Genomic DNA, 18,825 nt, shown 5'->3' with positions numbered 1-18,825 from the left:
AGGTGGGGGAGGCAGGTGGGTAGAGAAAGGGAGAGATAGACACACACACACAGACAAGCACACAAGCCCCCCAGTGCATTTCCCAGACACACTCACCGTGACACACATGGACATGCACGCACACACACGGAGGAGAAAGTTGGAGAGGCAGCAGGGAAGGCAAGCACACAGAGAGAGACGGCCCAGAGACTGAAAGACCGGAGGGCGGGCAGGCAGCACAGGCTAACTGCAAGAGCTCTGAGGACAGAGGATGTTTCAGAACTGCAGAGGCCTGCCTGGGAGAGGCCTGAGCAGGCCCAGCGATGGTCAGTGTGGCCACTACACACACATGCCGGAGGCCACAGGGACCCCCACAGCTGTACCCAGAGGTGGGTTACGGCAGGTCACGCACCCACTGAGCCTCAGGGAAAGAGAGCAGAGGGAAGCTGTGTGATAACAGGCAAGTCACAAGACCTCTCTGAGCTTCAGTTTCCTCATCCATAAATGTAAATAACACCCTGTGACTCACAAAGCTGGGTATTGCAGCAAGATACAGGAGAGCACGTAGCATGTACCAAGAGGAGCATGAGAGACCCATGAGGGAGGGGCTGCATGGGGCCCTGGGCCTCTTCTCCCTCATTGGGGAAAAGCTGGGTCTTCCTTCTGGGAGAGCCTACTTTTTTTCCTGTTTCCCGCTGACCCTCTGGCCATGTTTTCCTGCCTTGGTTTTGCCTCTTACCTATCCTTTAGATTCATCCTTTTGTCTCCACTGAACTCCACAGAAAGTGGAGCCTTCCTGGTTTAGCCATCAGCATCCTCATCCTAATGTCCCTAGCAATCTGCCAACCAGCTCCCCACATCCACATTGTCCCCCTATCCCACCCCTGCAATCTGTTCTTTTGAAGCTGAACAGTCTTTGCAACATGGGAATTTAGCCATGTTCTCATTACTTTTAGGACTAAGACATAACCCTCAAGACAGGTCCCATGGGTCTAACTGCTGCCGACTCCTGCTTCTGGCTTCTAGAACCACTGCCCTTCTTTTAGTTCTGCCGAAAGCCATGCTTCCTTCTACCTCAGGCCGTTTGCACAGGTTGCTGCCTTTACCTGGGAAGAAGCTCTTCCTCCCTTTCTTCACCTATTCAACTCTTACTCAGCCCTCCCCAACCCCAGGTGGTCTCATAGCATCTCTGAATTTTCTTTTACGGCACAAATCACATACACACAAATGCACACCCACGAACACCTGTGATTATCTGATCACTGTTTCTCTCTCTCTCTCTAGACCAAAAGTCAAAACTATAGCCCATACCTGCTTTCATACAAAAGGTTTTATTGGGACTAGCTGCACTCACTTTTTAATGTATTCTCTACGGCTGCTTTCATAGGGACTGCAAGGCCTAAACTGTTTACTACCAGCCCTTCACAGAAAACATCTGCCAACCTCTGCTCCAGAGTACAGGTTTCCCGAGGTGGGACCATGTTTTTTTTCTCATGGTAACCCAGCCCTAGCCAGATGCCTGCACATAGCAGGTGCTTAACAGAGACATGAATGTATATGCTTCTCAGATAAGTAGCAATTTTTACCTTGTCAAAGTTACATTGGCTTAAGTTAATATTAAAACTGCAGATTCCATCAGGAATAGACATCACTTATGAGATTCCAAGACCACATTCTGCCAAGCAGTTCAATACAATGACAATATTTCAACCCAGCCTGGCACATCAAGCATCCGACAGAAGCCACTGGCTGGTGAGACCGTGACACACCTTTGAGGAGCAGCCCACAGCCGCTGCGCATTGGGCTGCTGCCTGGGAGGGCCACGCCCACATTCAAGAGAGTAGGGCTTTTGAAAAAAAACACACTAAATGTTTTCATTAAGGCTCTTTCTATACATACTCCAAAGAAGTGATTGATGAATTCAGAGGAAATGTCTACTTTATTGTTATACAGAGGAAATACTTGATTTTTTTCTTTCTTAAAGAATTGTTTTCACTTGATTAGAATGTTAACAACACTTAGATACTGTGCTTGGCACTGTCCCTATTTTCAGAGCCTACAGTGATCACATCATGCTTTCTGCCTTCTGGGGAGATAAACTGAGGCTCACAGACGGCATGCTCTGCAAGTGACAGGGCTGGGTTGTGACAGGTCTGTTGGAGTTTTTGAAGCTTACATTGTACTCCCTGCTTCATTAACTAGGACGGTGGAAAATGTACAGCAGTATCTACCTGGTGGGCTTAAAGCCCACACAGGCAGGAAGTCGCCCAGCTCCTCCCATAGCCTCTGTTTAATATGGTCCCATTGGACAACAAAGTTGCAATGAAGAATACTGTGCAGAGAGGAGGCTGTCAGAATCCTGCATGTGCTGGTTTGTTTTTATTCTAATTTGTGTTTTACTTTAAACAAAACATTTTGGAATGAACACAGTGCAGTGTCAAAGTTAAGAATGCTGACTCTGGAGTATTGGCCTGGGCTTAAATCCCAGCTCCACCACTTTCCAGCTGTGTGGCCTGGGGAAATCTCTTCAGTGTCTCTAAGCCTCAGTTTCTTCATCTATAAAATGGGAATGGTCACAGTGCTTATGCCTAAGGGTCACTGTGGTGATGAAGTAAGATAATGTTGCTGGGGTGGCCCTGAAGTGACCTCGAAGGTAAGAACACTTGTTGAGCCGGGTCGAGCCCCACCCACGGGCTCGGAAGCCTGGTGGATGAGCTGCCTCTCCTGGAGGCTCACACCACACCTGGACAAATCCAGGCAGCAGCCGAGAGTCACGGCAAAGAGCCCTGGGTTAGAGTCCCCTCCCCCTCCCACCTCCTGGTGATCTCCGTGGAGCCCCCAGGGGTCACCTACCAGCAGACTTTGGAGTGAACTTGTCTCGGTTCGCAGCACACACAGCCAGCAGTCTGTAGCCGAGGTCCAGGTCGAACCCTTGCTGAGCCGCCACCCGACTGACCACCTACCAACGAGAAGGGGAGGAAGAACAGGGCTGAGTCACTGCCTGCGCCAGGCCTCTGAGCCCAGAGAGCAGATGTGCCCATTTCATGGGTGAGGCGGGCAGGTTAAGGCAGGTCCCCAAGATCAAGCAGAGCTGGGACTGAAACTGTGCCTTGTTCAGTCACTCAGTAAACACTGACCAGCACCTCTTTTGTGCCAGGCCCTGGGATCCCGGCCTCCACAGTCAGGTGCTTCCAGGCTGGAGGTAGGTCTGACCCCAAAGCCCAGGCCCTACTGCTTTTGAGAGCTCAAATTTGGCCACATTCTGGCAGTTGGCGGGGGATGATATACATGTTCTGTTCCAGGTGATTCTCTACAATTTCGTTGTAATTCCAGATTGGTCCTGGGAGGAGGGTATGGTGGCTTCCATTCACGCCTCTGCCATCTTGCCTCTCCTTACTGTACATGTTATGGACGCCCCAGACGAGGGTCTCTGCTCCCCCAGTGCAAGTCTCAGACTCACTTCCTAGTCCCTGGACTCCAGGGACTGCGTCTCCCATGCCTACTACCTCTCTGCCATCCATCACAGGTCTCCTGCACCCACCACTGTGGGGTGCTTGCTACCGTCACTACTCCAAGCAAGGTCCTCACCCAGAGCACTGACCTCTCCAACCCCAGTCCAAATCTGCACACAGGAGAAACGCTGACTTAGGACACTTGGTTCCCATGGAGCTTCAGCTTGGAGTTGCCCAATTGCTAAGCCTTACTAGATGGACACGCCTAACAGTCCTCACTGCTCAGCACGGGCCACGCGCCCGCAGCCCCTCAGGCCCCAGCCCCGTAACTGTAGAGCTCTCATGCTTGACCTGGGGTCTGTCTCCAGTGCCAAGCACTGGTCTGGCACACAGGTGGCTTCCATAAGAGTGTCAGCAAAAGTTCAACAATAGCTGTGTAGCTGGAGCCTGGAGGTCCCATCCATCTCCTTGTGAACCTCAGAAGTATGGGACTGAAGAGGGAAAGGTGAGGGCCAGGGAGGGCTGGCAGTGCCCCGGAAGAGCAGTGTGGGATGGGGGGCACTCCCTGGGCCCTGTGAACGGCTCCACAGGCTCACGCCCATCAGGCTTTACTCCCTCTCCACCCAACCCCAGGTGTCCCACGACTGCCAGCTCGCTCCCTCCTGCCCGCCTTCCTCATTAACAGCAGGCAAATTAGGTTTCCTTATTAAGCAGGAAGGACCTGGGAAAATGGAGTCGTTTCGGGAAGCAGCTGGGGCGGCTATGGCTGACTGGGAAAGGAGTGCTCCCAGATGTGGGGCTGGTTCTCTCGAGAAAGGGAAGACTCCATCCCCAGGCCCCCAGAGACTACCTGTTCCAGAGGCACTGCAGGCCCTCCGAAGGCCTCGGGGGGCCATGCTGGCCCTGGCCCCTGTAGCCTTTAGAATAGCTCCCCACAATCTGCTTTATATTTAGGGGTTCATTACGAGGGCTCTAGGGCTAAAAAGGGTGGGAAAAACCACTAATCTCGGCTGATCCTTCCATTTAAAAAGTGCAGCATTTTTTAATACTTGGGAAATACTTGAGAGAACACAGAGGAAAACACGTGAGGCCTGAAGAGAGTTCACAGTGAATTGGAGAGGAGCCAGTAGATCCCCCTTCCTAGGACCACCTCAGCCTCTTGGAATGGGCCCTGCCTCCCCACCCCCATCTCCTGGAAACCCCTCTGTGCAGCGGGGGAAATGACTTTCTCAGGTTAGAAGGTTTGCTCAGCTTTTCTGCTACAAACAGGAGCCCCTGACACAGAAGTCTTCCGCCCCCCCCCCCCCACCAGGCCTCTTTCCCACGGGCTCTATTTGCCCCTGTACTGTGGTGCTTGCTCCACCCCCTACCCCCGCAAACAACATTCCAGTGACTCTGGGCCGCTCCAGGTGTGGGGGGGTCCTCACTGTTAGTCTCACTGTTCAAGCAGAAAAACAAAGGCCCCTGACCCTTTATGGCAGACAGACAGTCCATAGAGCAGAGAGAAGGGTTCAGCAGGCTTCTTCCAGCACGGATGTTGACTACGGTACCCTCGCTCTTTGGTAGCAGAGCCTGGGGCAGGAGCAAGTGAGCACGGACAGTGTGTTTGGACTGGTGCATCAGTGAGGCTGCTGTCTAGGGGAGACACCAACATGAGTGAGTAGCGCAGTGAGGAAGTTGGCTCCCAGGTACTGAGGACTAGGTAAATGTTTTATAAGCAGTGAAGCACTGGACTCCTACAACAGCTCATGTATTTCACATGAGAGGGTATTTCACAGATGAGAAAACCGGGGATAAGTAACAACCCAAGGTCCCAACGCCTGTCCATGAGGGGGCCAGAATGTGATCCTAGGCAGCCAGGCCACAGGGTCTGGGCTCTTTCCACGAGAGGGCCTCTTCTTCAGCCCTCGGAGGGTTAAGGCCATAAATCCCAACCTACCTGGGAACCCTCAGACCCTAGGATGAGGGCAGGAAGGTAAAGGTCCCACAGTTTGGCCAATACTGGCTAATCTTGTTGCTCTGGTTTAAACAAAATAAAACAAACAAAAAAACTAGCTAAATTGAGCAAGAAGGGCCTGGTGCTGGTCCGAGGCCTGTCCTGCAGTCCTGGGCTGGGCGCTTCAGAGGAGCAGGGAGTGTCTGTCACCAAGTCCCCTGTGCCTCAGCATTTATTATAGAAGGGCCATTGGCTCCAATAGCCTCCTTTCACTGACAAGAAGGGAGGAAAAGGGAACACCTTGCTGAAGGTCACACAACATGTGTGGCCGAGTGGGCTAAGCTGGACCCTGTGGCCCTATAGTGCCTCATGCGCACCCCTTGCTTCTTCTGGCCCAGCCTGAGGACCCCTGGAAAAGTCCTGTGAGGTGGGCACAGCTGAGCAGCCTGTTGTGTTTCAGAGAGGCCTGCTCCCACTGAAATGGGCAGGACCCTGAGGGTCCTGTGGGGGAGAAAGACCCTTCTTCCTAAAGGCTGGCGGTGAGCAGCCTCGGCACTGCTGCCCTCTGCTGGCTGCCCAGACCCAGCCTGCTGGCCTGGCCCAGGAGGTGCTCCTCAGACTGGCTGTTTGAGACCTGGGTCCTGGTGCTGAGGGGGACCTGTATGTCAGGAAATGCAGCCGTTCCAGCCACACAGACGGAAACTGAAACCTAGACAGAGAGAGGAGGGGTGTGTTCAAGGCCACATGTTCAAGAACATTAATCCCATAAAGGGAGTGTATTGCTTTGAAAAGTGGTGAGCCTTCTGGCCAGGAAGCAGGGCAGGCTGGGAGATATTAGAGAAGGGATTTCTGCTCTGGGGGTGGGGGTGGGGGAGGCAGCTGGACCCACAGCCCTTTCTGACTCTAACAGGGGAAGTGGAGGCATGCTGGGCTGTGCCCTACTCCTGCTGCACTCTATGCTGTGCAACCTAAGGCCAAGTTACTTAACCTCTCTGGACCTTCGGTTCCTCTCCTATAATGGTTTGAGGATGTCTTCCATGTCCAGGTTTCTGTATAACGGGCTCTGACCGTCCATTGTCCCAGTTCTGGTTTTATCTTGACCCTTCAGGGCAAAGCCCTCATTTCCCGCTTTGCTATCATTCTCAATGTGGCCAGGCTGTTGCTGCTTCACTCAAGTGACTTAACCTCTCTGGACCTCAGGGTCCTCATATGTGAAATGAGTACAAAATGCCATCCTTGCAAGGGTGACAGCCAGGACTGGGCGCACAGCTCAATAAATGCTATATGTGAACGTATGTACGCCCAGGGATTCAGCAATGAAGGCTTTGCAGCTTTGGCAAGCTCCTCACTGGAGAGATGAGGCACCTGTTGACGTGCTAACTGGTCTTTGTTTCCCTCTTCCACCTCCTACCTGCCTCCTCTCTTCTGTGCTCTGACCACCTGAGCCTTCTAACAAGGAGGCAGAAGGGGCAGGGCTAGAGAGGCCCGACTGTGAGGGGGACACCCAGAGAGAAGTCTCAGCTCTGCCCGAGGGGGGAGGGAAGTGAGCAGCCAGCACCATCAAGAAAAACCTTGTCCTGAGAAGGAACAGTGCCACAGACCCCTGTACTTCTGCATCCTGGTGTCAGAGGACATGAACAGGAGGGTGGGGGCAGCGGCCCGATGGGCTCCTTACCCCAGGGCCCAGCTCAGGGTCCAGAGCCTTTTGCTTGAATTTTGCTTGAGCAGCTTAGAAGCAGTAAGGCACAAATGCGTCCATTTGTTTGCCCGAGGCTAAGTGGTTTTTAATTTATATCCTCCGAGTAAGCCGGATCCAGAGGAATTTGCTCCCAGAAGTCACCCGGGGGATTGCGGCAACCTGGGAAGCTCAGGCTGCCACCAGTATGGGGAGGGGTACGGGGGCTCAACAACTTTGCCCGCCAGGCCCCTGGGCATCTCCAACCTCCCCAACCCACCTCTCTCTGGGGGCAGGGTGGGGACTCAGGATGCCTGCAGGAGAAGAGGTCTGGCAGCATGGTTCTGGGGCTCGGGGGGTGGTCAGTGGTACCAGCCTGGGACTATAGTAAGCTGCTGTCCGTCTCTCAGCTGCCTTGTTTGTAAAACAGGAGCGATGACCGCTTCTTTGCCCACCTTGAAGGGTTGCATAAGGATGCAAGGGGATTGTGCTCAGGAAAGTGCCCTGAGCATTGAGTGTCTTCTGTGACCCTCCACCCCAAATTTTTCTGCCACTGGTGCTGCTGAGCTCCAAGGGCAGTCAGACTGAGGTCTCTGCAGCTGTGGCTGGTGGACCAAGGGCTCTTTTCTGACTAAGCAGCAGACCAGAGGGGTGGGGGGCAAAGCTGGCTGTTCAACCAAGTATATGCCTTAAGCTAAGGTGCGACGAGGAAAGAAGAGCTGGCACCGTGCCTTTGTCCAGTTTTCCCTACCTGGGAAGCCACAGCCTCTCCCCTGTCCCATCAAACCCTACAGGGTCCTCCCTGGACTTCCTCCTCCAGGAAGCTCTCCATAATCCCTTCTTCCTGCCCTCTAAAGATGCTCCTCTTCAGAGGTCCTATCACATACAAATCTCATCACTCATCTGCTTAAGACTTTTAAGGGCTCCTCATTGACCTTTGACCCAAACCATTCTCACCTGGCCTGCAGGCCCTGCGTTAGCTGCTTTCTGCTTCCCTCTTCACCCTCATCTTGTATGGTTCTCCCTTTCCTCTGCTCTGTTCCTTGAACAAATCAAATCTCAGGGCTTTGCACTAGCAGTTCCCTCTGCCTGAAGGACCCTTCCCTCTCATCCTTAGCTGACTCCTTGTCATTCGAGTCTCAGCTGGAGGTGCCACCCCCTCAGAAGACTTTTCCTGATCACCACCCTGCCCCCTCTCACAGGGTGTATGTCCTTACTTACCCCTTTATGTGTTTTGTGTGAACTTCCCCACTGGAAAGTAAGCTGCTTGAGAGAGGCCTATTGTACTCACCGCACAGGGCCTGGCTCACGGCAGGGACTTGAGGAATGTTTACTGAGCGAATGGCTGAATGACAGAGCCAGTTACTGGTCATCTCATGCCCACCTCCCAGTCCAGTCCGGTCAGGGCCATAGTCTGATTCAACCTCAGGCCTCCACATCCTAGGCAGGGCCAGGCTTGGGGCAGGTGCTGGGGAAACACGGCAGCCTGCCTGGCTACGAGTTCTGGATGATTCCTACCTCCTCCTTCACTTCTGGTGGCCTGCAGCTGGGGTGGGAGTGCAGGGGCCTCTGGTAACATCTGTCCCTGGCCACGGGGTTTAGTCTGAACCAGTATCCCCACAAAGAGGATTGAGAGACGTGGGGAGGGACAGCCCAGTAGGCTGAAGGATAAGGAGGGCTGGGCAATGCGGGTGGCTGCCTGATTTGGCCTGGTGTTCCCTGCGGGGGCCAGATGGTGTCAGCTTTGCACAAACCGAGGAGTCTGGGAGCATCTTGGCTATATCCCTGTCTGGCATCCCTAATGGCCAGGAGCATCCACTTTAGAGGCAGATGGGTCTCAGTTTGAATCCTAGGTCTACTTTCATGGGCTGTGGAACCTTGGGAAGTCTGTCACAGTCTCAGTTTCCTCCTCTGTAAAGTGGGGAAGGTGGCAGGACCAGCTGCATAAAGTGGGTATGCTTAGTGTCGGGCACAGAAGAGGTGATTGTTAATGATGGTCCCTGTTATTGTTGCTATTCCTTTCACTGCAGGCCAGGGATGTTCTGGGCCTTTAGCCTCCTTCCTTTTTGCAGCTTTAGAGGAAACACGGTGCCCTCTGGCTTTACCCATTGCTTCTGCCTGGCCAGGCATCCATGTTGGCCTCTCCTGTCCAAGCCCTACAGCAGTCTGTTTACCCACATTCTCTTCAGAGCTGACTCAGGGCCCTCTGAGCCGCTGCCTTCGCAATTTCTGATACAGGTCTTCTGGCTAGGGACATTCATAAGCTTAGGGCTCCTTCCCTGTGGCTGTCAGCCGGCAAGCTCTTCAACTTGGCATATCGTGCCTCCACCTCCGGGCCTGGTCTCCATTGCACGTGTTTCCTAGATCCTCACCAAGCGGAGTTCATTTCAGTTCTCTGGGTTCTGGTGTACATCTGGGCCTTTTCACATACCATGCCGTGTGCCTGGAACACTGGCTATCTTCAGCTGCTCGTGCAGATGGATCGAACTCCTATAGATGTTTTTTTGTTGTTGTTGTTTAATTTTTTTATTGATTATGCTGTTACAGTTGTTCTATTCCCCCCCTCATTCCCCTCCACCCTACCCCCCCATCCCCACCATTACCCCCTTTAGTTTATGTCCATGTGTCTCAAGTTCTTTAGATTCTATATTTCCCATGCTATTCTTGCACCCCCCATCTATTTTCTATCTACTGTCTATGCTACTTATTTTCTGTACCTTCTCCCCCCTTCTCCTCCTCCCACTCCCCTGTTGCTAACCCTCCTTGAGATCTTCATTTCTATGTTTCCACTCCTGATCTAGCTGTCCTTTTAGTTTGCTTTTGTTTTAGGTGTGGTTGTTAATAACTGAGTTTGTTGTCCTTTCGCTGTTCATGTTTCTTTAACTTCTTTTTCTTAGATAAGTCCCTTTAACATTTCATATAATAAGGGCTTGGTGATGATGAACTCCTTGCATTTGATCTTATCTGAGAAGCACTTTATCTGTCCTTCCATTCTAAATGAAAGTTTTGCTGGATAGAGCAATCTTGGTTGTAGGTCTTTGGATTTCATGACTTGGAATACCTCTTTCCAGCCCCTTCTTGCCTGTAAGGTCTCTTTTGAGAAATCAGCTCACAGTCTGATGGGGACTCCTTTGTAGGTGACTGTCCCCTTAGCTCTTGCTGCTTCTAGGATTCTCTCCTTCATTTGAATCTTGGCTAATGTAATTATGATGTGCCTTGGTGTGTTCCTTCTTGGGTCCAACTTCTTTGGGAGTCTCTGAGCTTCCTGGATTTCCTGGAAGTCTGTTTCCTTTGCCAGATTGGGGAAATTCTCCTTTATTATTTGTTCAAATAAGTTTTCCACTGGTGGCTGTGCCTTTCCCCCTTCTGGTACCCCTATAATTCGGATGTTGGAGCGTTTAAAGATGTCCTGGAGGTTCCTAAGACTCTCCTCATTTCTTTGAATTCTTGCTTCTTCACTCTTTTCTGTTTGGTCATTATTTGCTTTCTTCTGGTCCACTCCATTGATTTGAGTCCCAGTTTCCTTTTCATTGCTATTGGTTTCCTGTGCAATTCCATTCATTTCAATTAGTTTCGCCTTCATATATTTGTCTAATTTGTGGCTATAATCAACCAGTTCTGTGAGGATCCTGATCACCAGTGTTTTAAACTGTGCGTCTGAGAGTTTTGCTATTTCTTCATCGCTTAGATTTATAGGCTCTGGGGCTTTGAGATTTTCTTGAGCCATTTTTGGTCTGTTCGTGCCCTTTAAGTGTGAGGAGCGGAGCCTTGGACTCCCAGGTCGCTGGGTTGTGACGCTGTATGTGGTGGCGTGGTCAGAGCAGGGAAATGGCGGCACCCTCTGCTGTTTTGCACTGCTGGGTGTGGAGCAGAGCCTTAGGTCGTTCACCAGGGCCGGGTCACTCAGAGTCGCTGGGTTATGACACTGTATGTGGAGGTGGGGTCAGAGCAGGGAAATGGCGGTGCCCTCCCAGCCGCTTGCCGTGGGGATTGGCTGGGTCCCGATCCAATCGCCCACTCCCTCGCTTGTCTATCCGTGCACCAATGTGCGACCACAGTCAACCCGCAGCCCTGCTCCCTCGCTATTTCCCCACGGTTGCTCACTCGGTCGCTCACTAGGTCCAACCCTGCGCCTGGATTCTGCGCGCCTGAGTCCGTCTGACCAAGTTTTCCTGTGCAACCCCGCTCCACCAGCTGCTGGTTTCGCTCCTTACCCGTCAGGCTGAAGAATTTGTTGTTAACAGACTTCCGAAAAGTTCAATTTTCTGTGTTCTGGCTGTGTTTTCTGTTGCTAATATTTAATTGTCTCTAAACTTGGTTGTGTGAGAAGGCACGGTTTATCCACCTATGCCTCCATCTTGGCGGAACTTCAGATTAATCCTATAGATGTTTAAGTGACTCCTTTTTGCAGTTTTCTGTGACCCGCCCCACCTCCCAGGCAGCTAATGTTTCCTTTCTCTGTGCTGCCTCTACCCTGCACACGATTTTCTCATCCACCTCTTTCCGCATCTGTCTCCTCTACTAAAGAGGAAATCAGGCTCAGCAGAGTCTTATTCATCATTGGTTTCATAGGACTTAGCACAGGGGATTGCACATGATAAATGAGGGATCAAATCGGTGTTTATTTAGATAGGTCGATGGATATAATAGGAGCTCAATAAATGCTGATATGAATGGATAAGTGGATGGATGACCATACAAAGAGTTTAATAGATGTTTACCTAAATGAATAAGCAAATGGGTAGATGACTACAAACCCTTCAAGAATCTCTGCTTTGCTTATGATGGAACATTTACTCTACTAGACTTGGAACTCCTCAAAGTAGGCCTGGCCTTTCTTATCAAGTGTGGGGAACCAACCCTCCATGGGGGCTATGTCTGTCTATCAGACCAATTTCCCAAAGTGTATGCATGTTAGGGTGAGCACAGAGAACCACCCCTTCCAGCAGCGGTGTCTCCCTGTCTCTCGTCCCCTCCCTGACACTTGGCCAGGCATGCTGGTGGACAGCTGTCTTTTCTGGGTGTGTGTAGGTTGGGGTGCGTGCAGACTCACCGTCAGACAGCCCATCAGGCTCTGCTCGAAGGGCCGCTGGAAGGCTCTTGGGTCTCCACACCAGTCCAGCAGCTCCGTGGCAGCATTGTGGAAGTTGGCAGGGTTCTGTAAGTGCTGTGGGAGAGGGAGAGGAGGAAGCATGAGGCCCCAGGTATGAGGCCAGCAGGGGTAGCAGGGAAGACCCCATGCCTTTTGGGGAGGAGACTTGAAGGCCTGATTAACGAGCTTTCTCCAACTTCCCCTCATACACCTTCCCTTTGCATCTTCTCCCCCAGCCCGATCCACGGCAGGATGGGGATCAGCAGCCCCATTGCACAGACAGGAAAACCAGGGTCTAGAGAAAGGTGATGACGGTAGATATCAAAGTGTTTTTTCTCTGAAGGCTGGCAGTGTGAGAGGTGAACCCTGCATGGTTCAGGAGGGTGGCATCTGGCTTCCATATTTAGGGGCTGGCTTTTCCTGAGCCAAGATAGGCTGGCCCTGGAGCTTCTTCTTGACGATCCCCACTCCACCCTCACCAAACTACCTCTGGTTTTAGAGCAAACTCTGCTACAGCCAAATAGGACTGGAGCGAGGGAGTCTTAAGAGGCTTCCAGGCCACACCCAGCTGGGACACACACTGTGCCCAGGTTATCCTCACACTGTGGTCTGGTATATGTGGCTTATTGACTCATGGTCTCTTGCATCCATGGGTCTCTGGCTCAGCTTGGCAGGGGGGTGGGGGGGTACTTGGCATTGTTGGGAGGGGTCCTGACTCGACCTCAGGCTCCTCCCATTCAGTGGGTCTAAGTCAACAGAAACTGAATTCTGGTGCCAAGGCCTCTCAATCCTGCTTCAGACTCAGGCCACCCCTCCCGTATTTAACACTTATGCATGTCTTCCCAGGCCACACTGTGTTAGACACTGAGCCCAGAGTCATGGAGCCCGCTGGGATGAAGCTGGAAACCCAGTGCCGGGTGTGCGTGCCTGCATGTGGGTCCTCCAGTGGGATATCTAGTGTCCACAAGGGTCAGAGTGTAAGGGGAAGGCAGTACCTTTGGAAGTTCCTGTGGTCTTGCTGCTGGGAGGGACAGGGAACAATAGCTACCCCTGGGGACTGCAGCATCCCTACCTGTAGCCTGAGTCAGCCTCAGAGCCAGGGCAGGCAGGGGTCTTAGGAGCTGCCAGGTCCCAGAAGTGGGAAGAGGGTAAAACGTGCTGTGGGAGCCTCTGTGGGGCAGTGGCCCCGAGGGTCACACTCTGCCTTCCCCTCCTACTAGCTGCTGAGCTAAGGTGGCCTCGCCTCTCCATGCTTCAGTTGCCCCGTCTGTAAAACAGGGATGGCAGATCACAGCATGGCAGGGGGCATGTTTGTTTCTTCCACTTAGGGTTTCATGACTGTTGTTGTGAATGTGGTTTGTGCAAGGCAAGACTCAAAGATGGGTGGAAGAAAGTGGAATGAGTTAAGAGTATCCTCCTTCTGTGGGAGAACAGAAGTGGAGATGAAGGAGAGAAAGAGGGCAAGCGTGCAGCAACACGGCTCTCTGTCACAGGGGCTGGGGTGAGGATTAAACAAGATGAGGCTTATACGGACCCCGGCAAAGTGCCTGGTGCGTGGGGTGCTGCCATGTGGGGCTGCCCTTGGCCCTGACTCTGTCTCCCAGAGGCTCTCCTGGAAACACAGCTGCATTCAGCAGCTCAAAGCTCTGGCTTCACTCAGTGCTCTTTCTGCAAAGGCAGAGCTCCTGAACTTGATTTGGAGAAGACAGGAGGAACTTCCACACATAGAAACATGCCATTTGGGAGGACAGCAGTGTGGGTCCTCACCTCTGTCCCTGTGCACTCTCTCTAAAACGGGTCTCCTCCGAGGCCACAGGTGGCACCTGGGTTCCCCGCAGAAAGCCAAGCAAATCAGCTAGTTCCCCGCCCAGCAGCCTCTCTCTGCTAACTGAGTTATTCCGTTTATTTACATGATGTCACACCCAATTAGTAAGGTCAGCAGCTGCCACAGGCTGCTCTCTGAGCTGCCTGCCCACAGCACCCCCACCCTCAGCACCCTCCGTTGGGGCTCTGGGCTCACAAGTGGCCTCTGAGGCCAGGTTCAGGGATCCAGTTTTGTTCTGGCCCCTAGCACCCAGATTTCCATATCTTGCCAGCCCACATCTCTATCCTCACCCCAGCCAGTTTAAGTGGCCATCAGCTTGGAGTCTGGGCACAACTCATTGGTAGCAATAATGTCAGGCATCCCATTCAGTGGCTGCTGCTCAGCAGCTTCTGGCTTTGACCAAGCCAACACCCCCCACCATGCCCTGCCCGGCGGCCCTTCTCGGTGCCTTGGTCACCCCTTTCTACTGTGAGGTGGCTGGAGTACACAGAGAGACTGAGCGATGTAGTGAAATGAGCCAGACAGACCTGGACCAAACCTCATCTCAGCCACTGAGCCACACTGCCCTGGGGTGTTCACGAGCTTAAAATGGGGTGACGACAGCTTGCAGGGCTGCTGCAAGGTTTAGAAACAATATACCTAATGGCATTCCCATCAGAGGGGAGGCCAGGTAAGGACCAATACTGCTCTGTATACTGGGACCTTTGTACCATCTCTGGTTTTCTTCTGTGAGCTTCTTGAGCACGGAAAGAATGCTCTGTTCACTTCTGGAACTATAGATGGCCCAAGGCCAGGCCCACACAGAAATGGTCAGTGAACAGTTAACTGTCCAAAGGATGGTTCACCTGTGGCACAGGCCAGCAAGCTGACTACTTCGGAACAGGTCCCCAGTGGCACATGGAGAAGCCAGGACTGCGTGGGTGAGCCTGGCCAGCCTTTGATGGTCTAGGGACCGGAGTATAGATCTGAACCGTAGGCAGAGGCCTCCCCAGCTATGGCTGTTACTGGACACTAATACCCTATTCCCCATCAGAAAGCCTGCCCATCTCCACAGTTCCTCAGATCGGGGCTATACCCAGTAGCCACTGAATCTTTTGGGGCAAGAGTAGGGGACATCAATGCCCAGACCAGAGACTGGCTAGCCAGACCAGGTGATGAGTGCATCTTCCCATCAATCCATCTGTAAATCAAATGATCTATCTACGCATCCATCCAACAAAATATGAATCCATTCATAACCATCTATCCACCTGCCCACTCACCCATTCATCCATTCACTACTTTAGCCAGCATTTCATACATCCATTCATCTACCTACCTACCTGCCTATCCATCTGGAATTGATCTAACCACCCACTCATCCATTCATTCATCCATTTATCCATCTATCGTCTAAATCCACCCACCTAACTGTTCATGCACATGTCTATCCATCCACCCACTTTTCATTCCCTTACTTATCCATTTATGAGTCCACCCCTGCTCCTTTCCCCCAGCATACGTGGGCCTTACCCTGGCCTGGGCACTGGGCTAGACTGCTGCCCTAGAGATGGATGTGGCACGTCCTCTGCCCCCAAGGAACTTAGTAGCCTTGTGAGGGGCCTGATATATGTCCTGTTCCTTTCTCCCTTGAGCTGTAGGGGTGAGGTAGCTGAGTGCCCAGGAAGCACTGGGCACTCAGAGATGGATGGTACAGATGCTTGACAGAGCATCTGGGGGGTGCTACTGTGCAGGAATCAGCTGCTTTGCAAGGCTTTGCACGTGGAGCCCAGATGTACCAGTGCCCTCTGAGTGGGGCACATTATAGTGGGCACTGGTTTTCCCAGTACCTGAGGCTGAGAAGGGGGAAAGGCAGCTGAGCCAGAGGCCCGGAGGGAAGATGGGCAGCAGGGTGCTGGCGGATGACGAGTGCAGCAATGGCTGGAACCAAGGAGTATGGTGGGGGAGGGAAGACTAAGCTGTGGAAGAGAGGCAAGGCTAAGAGTCAGAGGCTGTGAGGCCCCTGATGGGATCCACAGCCTTCCCAGCCAGAGGTAGGCATAGCCACCACATCTGTCATCCTCAGAGCATGCAGTCCTGCTTGCCTTTCGCTTCTGATTAGGATACAGGACGTCTGAGAATCAACAGTCTCCGGCCAGCCACAGCCGCCCCCTGAGTAGCTGGGGAGCAGACAGACATCAGTGCCGAGCTGTGTCTGACCAGAGGTACCAGAGTGGGGCATGAAGGATGCAAGGCACTCTGGATGGCCCGGAGGGCATCTGGACAGCCCACTCACCCTCACAAACGTGCCACTGTCTGGCCCCAAAGCAGAGCTCCGTGTGCATGCGTGCACACATGGTATATGGGGTAGACTGGGAAAAGCAGCTGAGGTGATCCCTGGCCTTCCAGCTGCTCTGCCCTCAATGGCCGGGTGTGCGTTACCATGCCCATTCCACAGGCAAAGAGAGATAAAGTGGCAACTCAGGTAGCTAATGAGGGCTGGACCCGGGTTTGCTAGTAAATCTGAGCTCTGCGTGTCACACTTACAGAGGGCTGGACCCCTGGGAGTAAAGGGCACCCTGATTCCCGGTGATGTAGAACCAGGCATGGGGAGAAAGGTCAAGTTGTGATCAGGTCCCAGGAGCAGCTGTGTCTGGCACAAAGAGAGTCTCACGCACAGGGGGCATGGCTGCATTGTTGGGGGGGGGTGGAGGGCACTGGCAGTGATCCCTCACGGGCTGGAGAAACTGGGTCAAAGGCAGAGCCAGGAGAGCCCTGCAGAGGAGGAGGAGGAGGAGGAGGGAGGGCAGGGGAGGGGAGGGCGCACGTCTGGTTTCTATTCTGTGACCGTGAACAGAGGCATAATTGGCATTTGGGAGAGCTGTTCGGGCTGAGTTCAATCTGTAACAAGTCTTCTTCAATTTCCTCTCCTCAGACTCCACACAGGCTTCCGAGATTGCTCTGCTTGATGCTAATGAGAGGACACACATCCCTCATTCCGGGGACTAGCCTCAGCTCCACTGGGCCCTGGCACTCAGGAGGACAAGCTGCATTGGGGGCGGGGCTGCAGCTGGGGTCCTGAGACCAGTGGCCCATGCTGGTTACTCAAATAAGCTGGTTACTGGAGCTGAAGCCCCAGCGTTCCCCTCCCTGTCGCTGAGACACTGAGGACAACAGCCTTGCCACCGTTAGCTGATCACCTGCCACATGCCAGCGTGGGGCTGTGTGCTTTGCTCACAATGTTCTCCTCACAGCACCCTACGAGGTTGGCCTGACTAGATCCATTTGACAAGTGGAGAAATTGAGACTCAGAGACACAGAAGGGCTGCTCGTTGTGGGCACATGGAGCAGTGAGGGTTTGGCTCCACGTCTGTGTAATGTCAAAGCGCACAGCCCTTCCACCACATCTGCTCCTTCCTGCAGTAAAATAATACTCTGGAGTCTGGGCATAGACATTGCCACGCAGAGCTGCAGACAGGCTGAGTCAGAGGCTGCACGCATCTCTCCTGGCCCCCACTGGAGCTGGGGGGCTGCCTGTCCAGGCTCTATCAGGCTTTTCAAAGTGGCAGTCTCTGGGCCCACTGTGAACGTTCCCTGCCTCTGAACAATCCAGACAGGTTGCTGGCGGGCAAATCGCCTCTCAGGCTTGGTATGAGCATTGGCAAGAAGGGGAACTCAGCACCTTCAGGGAGAAGGCCCTGCCAGCACCAGTGGGGCTTGGCTGTGTGACTTCAGGGCACTCCCTTACCCTCTCTGTGCCTCAGTTTCTATTTTTGTAACATGATCTATTTTCTCAGAACCTTTTCTTTTCTGTTTCTTTATAGAAAAATCACTGGGGCAGAGGGGTGGGAACTTGGATCTGGGAAGGCGACTAGGCACTTTACTGCATCCTTACAGAGCACTGAGAGCCCAGAGAGGGCAGGACACCGGCCCGAAGTCACAGAGCTGGGAAGAGAGGGGAAGGGATAGGGCAGAGCCAGCCTTTCAACTCAGGTGTGTGAGATTCCAGTGTTAGGCTGGTCCATGCCAGCCATGTTCTCCCAAGGCGGGTGGCCATGGAGCCCCAGACAGTCGACCCATGCCCACCATCACCTCCATGAAGAGGCCCAGATGCCTAGCCACAGGGGACAGCACCCCAATTGCCTGTCCTTGCCAGCTGCCGGGCCACACACGCACCTGCTTGATGCACTGCAGTCGGTCATTGGTCTGCTGGATGTGCCTGTCCATAGAATTCATTCTGGCCGTTTCACTGGGTTCTACCCGAGAGCCATGAACGTTGTCCAGCCTGTGAAGAGAGGACAGTGGGTGTCATTGGGGTTGAGTCTGACCTTCCAGTCTTCCGGCCACCTACTAACCCCAACACTGACATTCTGGCCCCAGTGGCTCCCAACAGGTTCCTGGGCCCTTGGTGGGCCATGGTGGCCTCTGCCCCAGGCAGCCCTGCACTGAAGGGAGGGGCCACGGCCCCAGCTGCCCACCCAGCCCTTCCTCATGCCTGGCCCCAGGAGCCCTGCTGGGACTGAGGGCAGGAAGTGCTCCTGGGTGTTCTCTGTGGCGGTTACTGTGAGCACTGGGCAGGCATGTCTACTAAGGCACATGGAACCGCATACTCAGATAAACACACTTCTATGCACACATGTTCGCTTGGTGGTGGGGGCAGGACGGCAGCCTTATCTTCAGATTCCTGGCTCAGGGCTTAGCCCACTGGATTTGGCTGTGTGTGTATGTGTGTGTGTGGCGGGGATCTGTCCATGTGACCACTTTCACTGCGTGGGTGGCGTAAGTGCAGCAGTCCTGTCAAGGGCGCCATGTGCCTCTTCAAATCCTCCAGGCTTTAGAGTTCTTCACACCTTAACAACCACTCCCAATTCCACTTTCCCCCTTTGG

The 18,825-nt window shown here is 53.2% G+C and overlaps 1 protein-coding gene across 6 annotated transcripts in view; it reads right to left on the bottom strand.

The window, feature by feature from the left end:
- The window catches only part of ZMIZ1 (zinc finger MIZ-type containing 1), a 228,497-nt gene that overhangs the window by 89,334 nt on the left and 120,338 nt on the right, over window positions 1-18,825 (bottom strand). For all 6 annotated transcript variants that reach the window (XM_053663902.1, XM_053663897.1, XM_053663901.1 and 3 more), the window contains 3 exons: window positions 18,115-18,223; window positions 12,096-12,209; window positions 2,833-2,938 (listed from right to left, as the gene is read on the bottom strand). In XM_053663902.1, coding sequence (XP_053519877.1) covers window positions 2,833-2,938; window positions 12,096-12,209; window positions 18,115-18,174 — 280 coding nt within the window. In that variant the 5' untranslated portion in view covers window positions 18,175-18,223. The remainder of the gene's footprint in view (window positions 1-2,832; window positions 2,939-12,095; window positions 12,210-18,114; window positions 18,224-18,825) is intronic.

This window comes from Artibeus jamaicensis, unplaced genomic scaffold (assembly GCF_021234435.1).
Source record: "Artibeus jamaicensis isolate MK-2021 breed Jamaican fruit bat unplaced genomic scaffold, CSHL_Jam_final contig_332, whole genome shotgun sequence".
Classification (NCBI taxonomy): domain Eukaryota; kingdom Metazoa; phylum Chordata; class Mammalia; order Chiroptera; family Phyllostomidae; genus Artibeus; species Artibeus jamaicensis.
This window is presented reverse-complemented; position numbering and strand designations above follow the sequence as displayed.